Source organism: Pseudorasbora parva, chromosome 14 (genome assembly GCF_024679245.1).
Source record: "Pseudorasbora parva isolate DD20220531a chromosome 14, ASM2467924v1, whole genome shotgun sequence".
Taxonomy (NCBI): domain Eukaryota; kingdom Metazoa; phylum Chordata; class Actinopteri; order Cypriniformes; family Gobionidae; genus Pseudorasbora; species Pseudorasbora parva.
In genome coordinates, this window is record NC_090185.1 from 10,781,038 (window position 1) to 10,795,531 (window position 14,494).

General features: G+C 37.0%; 1 protein-coding gene across 1 annotated transcript; it reads right to left on the bottom strand.

Moving 5' to 3' along the window:
- Nucleotides 1-10,758: 10,758 nt before the first annotated feature.
- On the bottom strand, nt 10,759-13,057 carry LOC137040082 (uncharacterized). Its single transcript, XM_067415501.1, has 2 exons — nt 12,750-13,057; nt 10,759-11,149 (listed from the first exon to the last, which is right to left on the bottom strand). Exons 1-2 carry the CDS (start codon nt 13,036-13,038, stop codon nt 10,767-10,769), a joined length of 672 nt encoding a protein of 223 aa, XP_067271602.1. The 5' UTR covers nt 13,039-13,057; the 3' UTR covers nt 10,759-10,766.
- Nucleotides 13,058-14,494: the final 1,437 nt, after the last annotated feature.

Sequence of the window (14,494 nt, forward strand, 5' to 3'; positions counted from 1 at the left end):
GCAAGCTCCATTGATAAATTAACTAACGTTATACACGATCGTGTCGTTTACTGATGTTTACTCACGCGACGATAGCCAACAGCAGAGACATTTGAAGCAGTTTTACTCACCGGCTGCTTCCAAAGCAGGACGAACCTTTATCGCTGGGACCGCTCCGTCAAAAACACACTTCTTTGGTATGATTTGGTGTAGTCCTGTGACAGCAGTGAACGGTGGAGATCCACTTTGAGACGCGACTGAAGCGATGTTGTGACACTTCCTGTCATTTCTGCGTTCAAATCGGTTCAAATGCAGCGCTGCCTTCCCAGAATGCTGTGCTGAAGTGTTGAAGTCGCTTGATGTCACCCATAGGAATAAAGTTGAAACTTTGTCTATGTTTAGGATGGGAATCCAAGTCTTTAACAGTGTAAAAAGCTCAGTATGCATGAAACAGCATTTCACACCCCCTTTAAGGTTGTTAATATAAATCCAGCTGGGTTTGTTCATGTTAGTTCACGGTTAACTAATGTTAACAAGATTTAAAAAATTTAGTAAATGTTGAATTTAGCAATAACAAAGATAAACAAATGCTTTATAAGTGCAGTTCATTATTAGTTTATGTTAACCAATGTTGTTAACTAATGTTATTACACGGCTCTGTGAAATACTTGATTCTGATTGGTCAATCGCGCATTTCAACGGTACGTTATTTCCAGATAACTACAGCTCATACGGGTACTACGAGATATCTTGACCGGTACTACTTCTATGCTTAACGCTGGCGCCATCTTGTGGCTTAAACAGCCGTGGGTTACAATGGAAGACTTCAAGGCAGGTTTCCTTTATAATGTTTTTAATATAGATCTTTTTCTTACACAAACGCATCGATTTGAATCAGAAGGCTCTGTTAACCCATCGGAGTCGTGTGGGGCACGTTATTTGACGGACAGCTGCATTTTTATGGACTTCAAACACAACTACAACTAGCCTACTGCTTGGATTAACGTTAGCCTGGACTTTTTAAATATAACTCCGATTGTATTTATCTGAAAGAAGAATGTCATATACACCTACGAAAACTTGAGGGTGAGTAAATCATAGACTTGGTTTCATTTTTGGGTGAACTAACCCTTTCAGCATTCATTTTCAACATTTAGCAAGGGCATATGGCAAATCTTCAGCAATAGATAAAGGCTTAAAGCAGGTTGGAACTGTTTTCCTTCGCGGAAGCTTTGCGTAAGAGCTATATATTTAATCTAAATATTTAATCTCGAGACAATATTTTGTGTCTAATAATTATTTATTTGAGACTAGTAGCCGTGTAATAAGCGGGATAATGTACACCCAGCCGGTTTTTATCGCAGAATAAACCCCTTCAGAGTGATGCTCCGCTTCGCGTCGGGGTCCTGATCACTCTGTCGGGGTTTATTCTGCGATAACAACCGGCTGGGTGGACATTATCCCTTACTTAACCAATGGTCATTATTCTAAAGTGCTACCGTAATGGGTACAATTAATAATGTAATAATATTAAGGGAAAGAAACATTTTAACAATTAATGGTTTGTACAACAAGACTATGTATAAAAGTCAATCTGAACAAATAATGTTTTGTTAAATGTAAATTTTCTTGTAACTAAGAAAAAAAGACCGAAAAAAATAAACAAATAAAGCCTCATGGAGACGGTCACTCGACCCGCCATCTTTTAAAGCGTGCATCACGCCTATAGATAGGTGTAGAATCTCTGTGCATGCGCTGCTGTACTCAAGCGACTGAACGCAATCAAAGGAACTTGTGCAAATGTCTGCTGGCAAAACCAGTTGAGAAACACTGATATAGAGGATGCTTGATGTTGTTTCCTGAAGGTGCTTTGTTAGCTTGACTGTAAGAAGGATTTTTTTCTTTCATATAGCTAACAGTGCTGATTAATGTTATTAAAAAACAGATATTGGCCTATCACATTACATCTCAATCTTCAGATTGAACCTGCCAGATTTTGTATTATATCTTTTTTTTTTTTTTTCTTTTTACAGAAAGTGAAAGAGGAGGATCACGTTGTTTATGCACCTCTCACCACGAGAAGATGACCAAACTTCAATTATAAGCTGTTTGATCACTTTCACTAGGAACCTCCTGTCATGTTTCATTTGAAAGTACTGAGCCCATAAATGGACATGGTGATGGAAGGGGAAAAACTGTCAGTGCTTTTGCATTCTCTTTTAAAAGTATTGTTTCCAAGAGAAACATTGCATTTACTCGCAAAATTATCATTTGTTTTTAAAACTATATTTTTCCTTCATATTTTTCCATTACATTGTCAGTATTAAAGAGACCATGGGTATAATTCTCATGAAAAAAAGTTCAAAACAAAGATGCAAAAGACTCATCTAAGGGAGTGAAGACTCCTGCTTTATTCACATCTGAGCAGATCTTGTTTGATCTGTTGGACATTGTGCATGAGAATGTGTCTACTGCTTCAGGTTTGTGTTTGATGTCAGTTTTTTGAGTGTGTGTGAGGTGTTAGTAGTGTCTGTGGGAAGGTGTTTTTCCATTCCAAGTTCAATACTGAACTTGTGTTTCACAAAGGTCTTAAAGGACAACTCCGGTGAGAAATGAACCTAGGGGTAATTAACAGATGGTTACCGAGTAGATCGTTCTCTGGGATGCGTTTTCATGAAAATTGAATGTAAAGAGTTTTATCTCTAAAAACAGATTAGCTTATAACACTAGTCTATGGGGCACAGGGTAGTGAAATTAAATCGCTAGTTAATACCACTAACATGGCTCAATATAGCCTCACACTAACACAGTAGCATAATGAGGGTCCCTACATGCAAACGGAAGCATTGAGAACTTTGTAAGGGTACAGTTAGACAAGCGCTATCTGTTTTTAGAGATAAAACTTTTTACATTCAATTTCCATGAAAACGCATCACAGAGAACGATCTAGTCTGTAACCATCTGTTAATTACACCTAGGTTCATTTCTCACCGGAGTTGTCCTTTAAATCAAACAGTGGTATTATTGTGAAACATGAAAATATCGTATAGTTTGCATGCACATGCAACATGACCTCATGCAGTGATCGTGCAGATAAGCTCTGTTAGTTTCAGTAGTTATTTCCAGATCTTGCAAGAAAAGATGTTTCCAAGAACTATACTTGGATCTCACACCTTTTTTTTTTTTTTTTTAAATAATGATCATATCATGTTTTTTTCTGTCAATGTCTGAGAATTATTTTAAGAATCAATTAAATGAATGATTTTTGTAATATTTATGGTAGCATCAAGCCAATGTTTGACGGATGTTGTCATTTCTTTCATTTTCAGTGCTTTAGTGGAGAAAAAAATAAAGGGTGTGCTCTGCTCACACTAGGCACGATTGACTTGTACCGAGCCCCAGTGCATCGTCGTGTTAGGATGAAATATAATTTCTTAACACGGTTATAAGGCCGTACAGAGAAAGTAAGGTTTGCATATGTGTGGTTTCAGTGTTCCTCTATTTTTTTTATAAAACTTAGAATACATTTTTTTATGAATCGTGATTTGTTCTTAAAATTGTTCGTACACATGTACATAATGACATGATGAATATATACACAGTGGTGGAAATGGCTGAAATTCACTGGGCGGACTAATTTGGAAATGTTTTTTTTTTTTTTTTTTTTTCACTGTTTAAGATACCTTCTAATTAAGTTGTCCTCAGGTTAAGTGACGGATATGTGAACAGGAATCATTTTGACAATGTTGTCATCTCAAAATCTTTTCCGTCTTTATCACATCATTGTCATGTAAATCCATGGGCGTCGGAGGCTAATTAAAAAGTTGGTGGGTCCGAATAGCAGCTGGTGAAAAATATTATAGGTGTTGTTGTTTTTTTGTGCGGGGGGGGGGGGGGGGGGGGGGTCTTGGTTCTCCCCCAGAACATTTATTATTTTGTAGATGTGATTTCCTGCATTATGGTGCGTTTGAGGCCATATCTCTTCCATATACCTATAAAAGACCTCAAACCAGTCAATACCAATAGTCTAATAAAAAGACAATATTAATTTAACTGTCATAGAAATCAACATTTTCACAGGTAGCTAATGATAATGAACAAGTTGCATGTTTATTATGTTCCGTATCCAGATAGAAATAGTGCCGTTTACTAAATGATTGATTGGGCCAGACAAAATTACATTGCAACAAGGTCGTGTGTTTGGATTTTTGAGGCACACATGCCTAACATGTCAGGAGTGCAGTAACAGAGTTTGCTCACTTAGCCCGGCTTCCATAGATGACATATGGATTTGTCTTTCATTTAATTTATTATGTTTTATTCCTTTTATATTTCCTTTTACAGAAACACTAAATAGTCAAGATGAATATTGCCTGTACTACTGTGTGTCCCTCTCACTGAGAGTAAGCACATGTTATCAGTATGTTTTGGTTAGAACTGGAGCTTAATCAGCTCCAACCTTGGAGAGACTGTGTATCTGTGTATGTGTGCAATATTCTATGTTTCAGATCAGTGTTGAGAATGGTGTACAATGGACACCCTAAGAGATGGGTGGACTTGTTGTTCTGGGCAATCTGGCACTTGCTCCAGATCTGGAAGGTCACTCCGGGCCTAATTCTGGGGTGAAAGCATCAACAAGTGACACGTCTATGGAGACGAGCATCAGATTAACTGACATCACTCCTTAGCAGTGTTGGGAGCGTTACTTTAAAAAAGTAATTATTTATAGTTACTCACTACTTGTTCCAAAAAGTAACCGAGTTAGTAACTGAATTACTCTATAATAAAAGTAACTTGTTACCAGGAAAAGTAACTATTTGCGTTACTGTAAAAAATGAGTAGAACAGACAAGTGTTAATAACTTTTTTAAATGTTTAAATATGTAAAATAACTTGGATGCCCCCAATATTAAATGTTAAATGATTGAAATAGACACTTAATAGAATAAATTATTACTATAAAACATTGTACACTATTTTAATGTTGTTGTGGGACAATGTGAGAGACACCTATCAAATTCAATACTTTATTGAAAATATCAGCACTATAGTGGAACAATAAAACAAAATAGATTGTTTAGAACTGTAATATTTATTGCACAGACCCCAACTGGCCATCAAATAAATCTAAAATTAAATGATGCTCTTTAAGAAAAGTATACCAAAAAAAGAAAATAATAATAGGTCTAATAAAAAACATATTAGCCTAATTTAGAGCCTAGACTCTTTGTAGTGCACAGTAAAATTCTAAAACTGTCAAACAACTGGTAGACATAGCCTGCTTGAAGTATTTTCTTCCTCACAAAAGTAAATAGTTTAAAAAGAAGTGCTCTCAAGTCTTGTTTGTATGACGGGCTTACCCCCTCTCTCTAATTTAGGATATAAATATACAGGTATATTGAAGTGGCAGTGGATTTCAGAATCCCCTTTCACTGTAATTTGTCATTAATGATAAAATCCCTAAAATAACAGTCAAATTGTTTATTTACAGATATTGTTTGGAATTTTAGTTTTAAACGTAATTCAAAGTTACAAGAAAATACAGTAAAAAAAATTAGTGTTATTTTCTCTAAAATTAGGATTATTTTTTGCAGTATATATATATATATATATATATATATATATATATATATATATATATATATATATATATATATATATATATATATATATATACAGGAAATATCAGAATTGCCTATCAGAAATATTTGTAAATATCAGTGTTGGGCAGTAGCGTCGCTACAAGTAGTGACGCTACTAGCTTAACTACATTTTTCAGTAGCGTGGTGGTAGCGTCGCTGTTTTCTCAATGAAATAGCTTTTCAGTAGCGAAGCTCTTCTGTTGATCAAGTAGTTCGGTAGCGTCCAGACAAGCTAACGTTACATTTCCCCAAGCATTTCTGAGGATCAAGCTCAAATTGGAAACACAACTGATAAGAACGCGGATATACTTCACTTTCTACATTCCTTTCTGTCTCGCGCAGATGCGCACAGATGGGCGCGCGAGCCTTTCAAAGTACTCATTTGGCAGTGAGCGCGTAAAGACGGGATAGGCGCGTGCACATTCGCACTATCTAGTTGACGTTTTTTTTCTCCTACTCAATTCGCTGTAGCACGCGCATCGTCCGTGCGGTGACAAAAGAGAAACTGCAAAGTTTTGTTTAGACCAGGGGCCTATTGCACAATACTAGGGATGAAGCTGGGGTATTTTGGTGATCCTGGCTCAATTTATCCGCTAATGTACAGTTATCTTTCATTATCGTTATCGTTCTTGGTATGAGTTTGCCTTCAGGGTATGTTTACATGACAGCGGTGTACTAAATTTTTCATAAAAATGACAAGATCCCCAAGATATCCCGGCTTAATCCCTTATCCTAGTTTTGTGCAATAGGCCCCTGGTTTTGTTAATATTATGGATCACATGTTTTTGTTGCCGAATTGATTTCGGACAGTTTTTGAATAACAAAAAAAATGCATATCTATATGCTTGACTTTTATTGATCACTGAGATAGCATTGATATGAATGAAGTTGTTTCAATATAAAAATAAATAAATAAAAAGTAGCTTAGATGTAGTAAACTACTTTTGTCAAGTTGCTGTAGCTTAGCTTGCTACATTTCCCAGGGGGTTAGCTTCAGTGTAGTGAAGCTTAATTTAATGTAGAGTAACTGGTAGCTTAGCTCACTACATTTTCCAAGTAGCTTGCCCAACACTGGTAAATATAAAGTCTTGTTCAAAATAATAGCAGTACAATGTGACTAACCAGAATAATCAAGGTTTTTAGTATATTTTTTATTGCTACGTGGCAAACAAGTTACCAGTAGGTTCAGTAGATTGTCAGAAAACAAACAAGACCCAGCATTCATGATATGCACGCTCTTAAGGCTGTGCAATTGGGCAATTAGTTGAAAGGGGTGTGTTCAAAAAAATAGCAGTGTCTACCTTTGACTGTACAAACTCAAAACTATTTTGTACAAACTTTTTTTTTTCTGGGATTTAGCAATCCTGTGAATCACTAAACTAATATTTAGTTGTATGACCACAGTTTTTTAAAACTGCTTGACATCTGTGTGGCATGGAGTCAACCAACTTGTGGCACCTCTCAGCTGTTATTCCACTCCATGATTATTTAACAACATTCCACAATTCATTCACATTTCTTGGTTTTGCTTCAGAAACAGCATTTTTGATATCACCCCACAAGTTCTCAATTGGATTAAGGAGAAACATGCCCATATCATGATGCTTGCACCGCCATGCTTCACTGTCTTCACTGTGTACTGTGGCTTGAATTCAGAGTTTGGGGGTCGTCTCACAAACTGCCTGTGGCCCTTGGACCCAAAAAGAACAATTTTACTCTCATCAGTCCACAAAATGTTCCTCCATTTCTCTTTAGGCCAGTTGATGTGTTCTTTGGCAAATTGTAACCTCTTCTGCACATGCCTTTTTTTTAACAGAGGGACTTTGCGGGGGATTCTTGAAAATAGATTAGCTTCACACAGACGTCTTCTAACTGTCACAGTACTTACAGGTAACTCCAGACTGTCTTTGATCATCCTGGAGGTGATCATTGGCTGAGCCTTTGCCATTCTGGTTATTCTTCTATCCATTTTAATGGTTGTCTTCCGTTTTCTTCCACGTCTCTCTGGTTTTGCTCTCCATTTTAAGGCATTGGAGATCATTTTAGCTGAACAGCCTATCATTTTTTGCACCTCTTTATAGGTTTTCCCCTCTCTAATCAACTTTTTAATCAAAGTACGCTGTTCTTCTGAACAATGTCTTGAACGACCCATTTTCCTCAGCTTTCAAATGCATGTTCAACAAGTGTTGGCTTCATCCTTAAATAGGGGCCACCTGATTCACACCTGTTTCTTCACAAAATTGATGACCTCAGTGATTGAATGCCACACTGCTATTTTTTTGAACACACCCCTTTCAACTAATTCAACTAATTGCCCAATTGCACAGCCTTAAGAGCGTGCATATCATGAATGCTGGGTCTCATTTGTTTTCTGACAATCTACTGAACCTACTGGTAACTTGTTTGCCACGTAGCAAAAAAAATATATACGAAAAACCTTGATTATTCTGGTTAGTCACATTGTACTGCTATTATTTTGAACAAGACTGTATATTTGTGAGCTCATGAGTGGCACTAAAGCAGCAACATCCCCTAGTTTCTGTTGAAGCCAATACGGAAGTAATTTAAACTGCAATTCATCGACTGGCCACTAGAGGCTCATTGAGCCCCATGTTAAAATGCCCAACTTTACAGCAGAAAAAAAAACATGTTTACAGCCTGGTACAAATTGTGGTTTTGGTCTATACGGCTAATTTTGACCTTCATGACAGCTATGAGGAGGTGATTTTTTTTGTTTACATTATATAAAGCCTTAAAATTCTGCATAATTAAGAGCCTGGTTACTTTGAATGACGTGGATAGCCATTTATCTGCTGTCTGTTAGTCATTGCGTCACCTAAGCTCCACCCACATCCCGCCGTTTTGCCCATATTCTGTTGGCCCATATTCGGGAGTGACTGCTAAGATGGCGACGCCCAGCTTGTCTCTACTTTACGCTTCAGAACGGCTTATCGAAATCCTATGACACTATGTCCATTTTTTTTTTTTTACAGTCTATGGTCGTGCTGCACAGTGCGTACAATTTGCGTGGTTTCCTTGACGCTTTTGGTGAATTTATGTTTTCCTGGCGTAAAATCTAGTATCTAGCCACCTTGTGTTGACATTGTGAACCTGAACACTTTGTAAATTATGCTTGGCCAGCGGGGCGACATACATTAATGGACCACAAAGTCAGTAAAGCTTGCAGTTCCGTCTCCATGTTTGGACGGTCATCAAGGCTGGTATGTTACAGTCCCTCAGGCTGTCTCGAGCTGATGGTGGGACGTCACATGAGCAGGATGACTAGTGGGTGAGTATGCACAACTCTGACCCTGTAAGAGAAAACAGATTCACAAACGGTAAAACAGAGTCACACAAATTGTAAAGAAAACCTAGACCTGAAATTGCATTTCTAAGGAAACTGGGGTCGTTTCATTTTCCTGAATATTACTGTACACAACAATTGTATTTTATGTCTGATACTTCTTGATTAAAATAAAATGAAACTTTTCATTAAGAATTTTTATTTTATTTTAAATGACGGACAAACAAAACTGTCATTTACCTCATCTTAAAAGCTTGAACTATATTGATAAGAACTGACAAGAAACTTACTCTCTGAATAAAGTAGCACTTTGTTTTTATATTATTGTATTTTGTTAGCCTGACGTGGTCATACTCATTTTTAGTCAGAATATGAGTCTGAAACTGCTCCATTGGGCTGTGATTATGGGGCGTTTCAACCGAACCAGGAAAGACCTCAATTGGATAGACCTACAACCAATCAGAGCAACGAAGCGACGCATTACGCTAGTTGTCAAATGTCAACAGAGCTCAACTGCACCATGTTGTTTTTTTCCCCGCAGGTTGTTTTCTATGTCCGCGGGTTGAAGCGACTATTATGTGATATATAGACCCATGAGTGCGAATTTTAGCAGGCAATCTTGCCAAAATAACACACATTTTACCCCCCAAACACCATTTTTCCCGGAGAACCCCCCGAGAAGCTATTGTTTAGGGCTAGTAGTTGGCGGGTTTTGTTGTAAAAACTTGGCAACCCTGTCTGCACGCGCGCTGAAATCAGGCTGGAATAAATGATCTTTGCCGGAGTTGTAAAAAAATAAGACTAACCCAACATGATCATCATTTCTGAGAGAAATAGTGAAGGTGAGTGCAGATACAAACAAGCTCTCCGTTTAGGATTCAAACAAATATAACCCAAGCACCTTTGATGACGTGATGATTACGTTACTGTTGATCATCTGTCCATCATCGGCTAAAGCCCGCCCTGATGATTTCATTGGTCTGAACAGTTTCTGTTCGCGGATAATTACTCCTCTATGGAGCGAGGCCAGACCGAACCACCCGACCGGCTGGCATCCAGGCTAGTATTTTGTATTATTTTATTATCATTTAGTTTATTCAAGAGTTGTTTTTTTTTAACCGCCTCAACTGTGAAGATCTGCTTTGGTGATGATAAACAATCGGAAAGAACAAAAAGAAAACATTTATGTTACAACCTGCACCAAAGCAGTAGAATAATTATTTTAAAATATTATAAATTAATACAATCATTTGATCATTAAAATATATTCATGCCATTTCTGAAGTAAAACACCAACAAACAGAAAGCTCACATCCAAACAGACACACAGTACTTTCAGATGTGAGATCAGAATGGTTTTATTTTACCTGATGAGACTCCTGCTGCCTCCCGCTGCCTGTTTGAACAATAAAGACCAACTCAAATAAACACAGATGACTTTGGACAATTATAACCAAAACACATTTTCATATCTTTTATCATATATTTTGTCAAATCAGCTTTATACTCACAACGCCCGGTTTGGTATTTGCAATAGTAAATCACAGCAGCAGCAGCAGCTAACACCAGCAGAACAACAGCATCAGCAGACACCAGCTTAACAACATAAGCAACAGCAGCAAACACCAGCAGAATGACAGCACTTATTCCTGCTACAGCACCTGCAGACAGACCTGAACCTGGAACAGTAAAGGGAGACAACCATACACATTTTATTAAATGTTTTTGAGATTTGATTACACCTTTCGGTTTTGTTCATCAGTCGTGCTGATTTAACTGATAAACATTTTTGAGGAACAGGAACCACAACAACATCAAACACTCAAGAGGAGACATCAATGCTCACAGGAGAACTGATTTTGTGCGACTGACAACATTATACTCACCAGAGACGGCAACACTGAAGCTCTTAATCCTTCTAATACTGAAGCTACTCTCGATTCTGCTGATGCTGATCTGTAGTTTATAGAGCCCAGAGTCTGTGGTTGTGGTGTTCATGATGGTCAGAGCTCCAGTCTGATGATCCAGCTTCAGTCTGTCTCTGAATCTCTCTTTACACTGATCATCTGCACAGATCTGACTCTGATCTCCAGTGATTTCAGCGATGAGATCGTCATTATGATACCACGTCATTGAATCATTTGAATTTTTTACTTCACCAGGATCTAAAGTGACAGATTCTCCCTCTTTCACCATAATTTCAGGTTGTTCAGCAGCAGGAACATCTGAAACACAAACCAATAGAAGAATCTAATGCACCAGTTGACAACTAATTGTCGTTTTGCACTTCCTGGATTACAAGCCGCCATCAAAATGAAAAGCTTAGTTATATTTCAGCTGCTGTAAGAACAGGCCACAAACAGTCCACCACCTGCAGCATCTACACACGATATAGCGTACTAGGCTAGCCCAGACGTGTATTTCCGGCAGAAAGCTACCAGTACCACTCAAATTATAACATTATTATTACAAGCTTACCGTTCTGAATCGAGCTAAGGTAAGCCGGTTATTTTGAACACTGGTTGATTATGTACTAGCTCAGTTTGATTTTGGATCATTTTAACCAAAAAAAGGTACAGAGTGCCACTTTAATTTGGAGATTAAATGAAAAATTATTACAATATAAAAATAAAAACTTTAATATGAGGTTTTATTAATTGTGATTAAAAAAGAAAATGTGATTAGTTAACTTTATAATAAATTTATTTAAAAATAAATTATATAACCTAAATAAATGTAACCTTACCACAGTATTTTATCCATGTGCCTGATTTAAAGCGGGCAGCATGCTAGATCTAATAAGACATAACTGATTAAAATAACCATAATTTTTACCTTCCCAGTCAAACGTGGTGCAAACATCAATAACAGCTTTAACTTGTCAGTGCTGGCAAATGACCATGATATAATCCACATGATTATTTGCCTCCTCATTGTGCATTAAAATTGTGTAATACCAGGGCTCCAGACTAACGGTTTTTACTAGGAGCACAGTGGCCCCCAAATGGCACAACCAGAAAATTTAGGGGCGCACAACGTAAATCAACATGCTAATTTCCATGGTATTAGTAGTAAATACTCAAAGAATGACAAAGTCGAGCCAATAGAGTTTCGAGTACGAGATGTGACGAAGCATGTGACGTGAACCAATATGCCCTTTACTGACCGAGATACTTTTAAATCTGAACGAGAGATATAGTTCACGAAAAAATTGAATGAACTGGTGCATGTTTTCCGTGAAGTTAACATAATGACAGTTGTTGAACGAAACTGATGTAGGTATCAGCTTGTGTAGTTTGGCATATATGCAGCAAAGAAAGAAACGTACACTTTACCATTGTAATGAAAACAGTGTAATAACACAGACTGATGGTTAAATGATTACTGTACAGAGTATAAGCACTGGCTTTGTGTTTGTATTATGCATGTTTGAACAGGGTTCTTCTTTTTAATAAAATAACTTCATTACATTTGAGTTATGTACTTCTATAAAAACTGTAAAACAAAAACTGACAGTATTGGTTAAATAGATATAGCATTTTAGAGAGCATGTAATTCGAGTGATCTATTGAATAAAAATGCCAAATGTACCTGTCACAAGGATGTGAAATTCAGTTGCACATTCAAATTTTGGTAGCAAAATGCAACCGTTTGGTGGCAGTCTGGAGCCCTGAATACACACCTTACCAACGATTATCACTTCCCAATTTTCCATTCCCAATTTTGTAAAAGTTTTGTTTTTCGTGCTGCCAAGTCACTGCTATTATAAACACAACAAACACGTGATTTAACCATACATGACTTCTTTTAAAGCTTAAATGATACCGTGAACAGCAACATTGAAGGTCTTTTCTCTGATGCTATTGCTGATGATCTGTAGTCTATAGTGTCCAGAGTCTTCAGTTTTAGTGTGTGTGATGGTCAGAGATCCAGTCTGATGATCCAGCTTCAGTCTGCCTCTGAATCTCTCAGTACCTTCATTACACTGAACATCTGTACAGGTACTTATATTTCCAATGATTTGAGCTATACGCCTGTCTTTTAAAAACCATCGAATTCTGTCTTGTTGGTTTATTTCAACACCAGTGCGTAGAGTGACTGAATCTCCCTCCATCACTGACACTGATTCTTCATCTGAATAAGCACCAGACGCACCTGAAGAAGAAATCAGCAGACAATCACAAATCATGTCTGGGATAGTGATTGTAAAGATCGTGATTAGAGAAACAGGCCCCTATGTCTGGATTCATAATGTAACATAATCTGATAATGAACCTCAAACCCTTTCATTCAAACTTTAGGGTTTAAAAAGCAAATGTATCCATGTTTTGTGCTTATGAAAACAATTCACATCTATACTTAATTTTGACTCTCAGACAAAGAAGGCTTGTTTGAGATGCGCCTTGCCTCGCCTGAAATAAAGGCGAGACTAGGCGGCTGCAGTGAGGGGAGGAGTGAAAAAAGTTCAGGGAAGCCGGACAGTTCTCTCTTCTCGTGGTGGATCAGACACCTGCGAGATCAGTTGCGGATATCGCGGGATTCACACTCGTGCGCTCTGTTGCTGATAAACTGGATGTAATTTAAGTTCTGTTGCTTTTATATGAAAATAAATATTATGAACAAGACACCCAAAGTTTTTGTTATTTATTTCCTTTCGAAAGGCCTGTTTATCAAGCATTTTTACTTTAATTACACACATGTTTTTATATATTTTTATTAATATGACAACAATCACATAACCCACAGAAAGACCGCACTGTCCGAGAGTTTGAGAATATTCACACATACTTTATACACATAAAAACATGATATCAGAGTTTTAAAATCAAATATATTAAAAAACAACCTTGCATCACGGTTATTTAAGCCAATAAGCATTAGTCTGTGTCGTCAGCAAGTCATTTCCCATCGTGCTTTTGGTCCGCGCAGTCGTACCGGAAACACGATTTGTTCTGCGCATGCGCGAAAACGTACTTTTGCCGTCACTTCCTGTCATCACCAAAGTTTTTTGCGACAACGGTGTCACTTTAAAAAATATTATTATTATAATTTTTTTATTGAACAAATACAAAAGCAAACAGCCACAGTTCAAAAAGAATTCAACAACAATAACAACACCACAAATATAAACAATAGAGCGAGGCAGCAAAATGAATAAAACAAACAAACAAACAAACAAACAAATACATAATTAAATAATAAAAAAGAAAACTATATATATAAAAGATAACTATAAAAAAAAGCACACAAAAAAACAACAACAACATTGAGCCAGGGGTGACATGCAATTTATAGTAGCCTAAATTAGGTTCAAGAGTGAGAGACAGAGAAAAATATGCCAATGCCTTTTTTTCCCTTTTTACACTATAAAAAGTTATATATACTTCTTGCACCACATAGAGGACTTTAAGCTTTGGCATTGCTTGAAGAAAAGACAGTATCTAAATAACATTTCAGATCTTTACAAAAAATAATAAAGAAAGGTTTAACAGACAAAAAAATTGCACTTGTGTATAAAAAAAACGTAGCTAGACAAATAAATAGATTTATAAGAAAAAAAAAAACTTGTC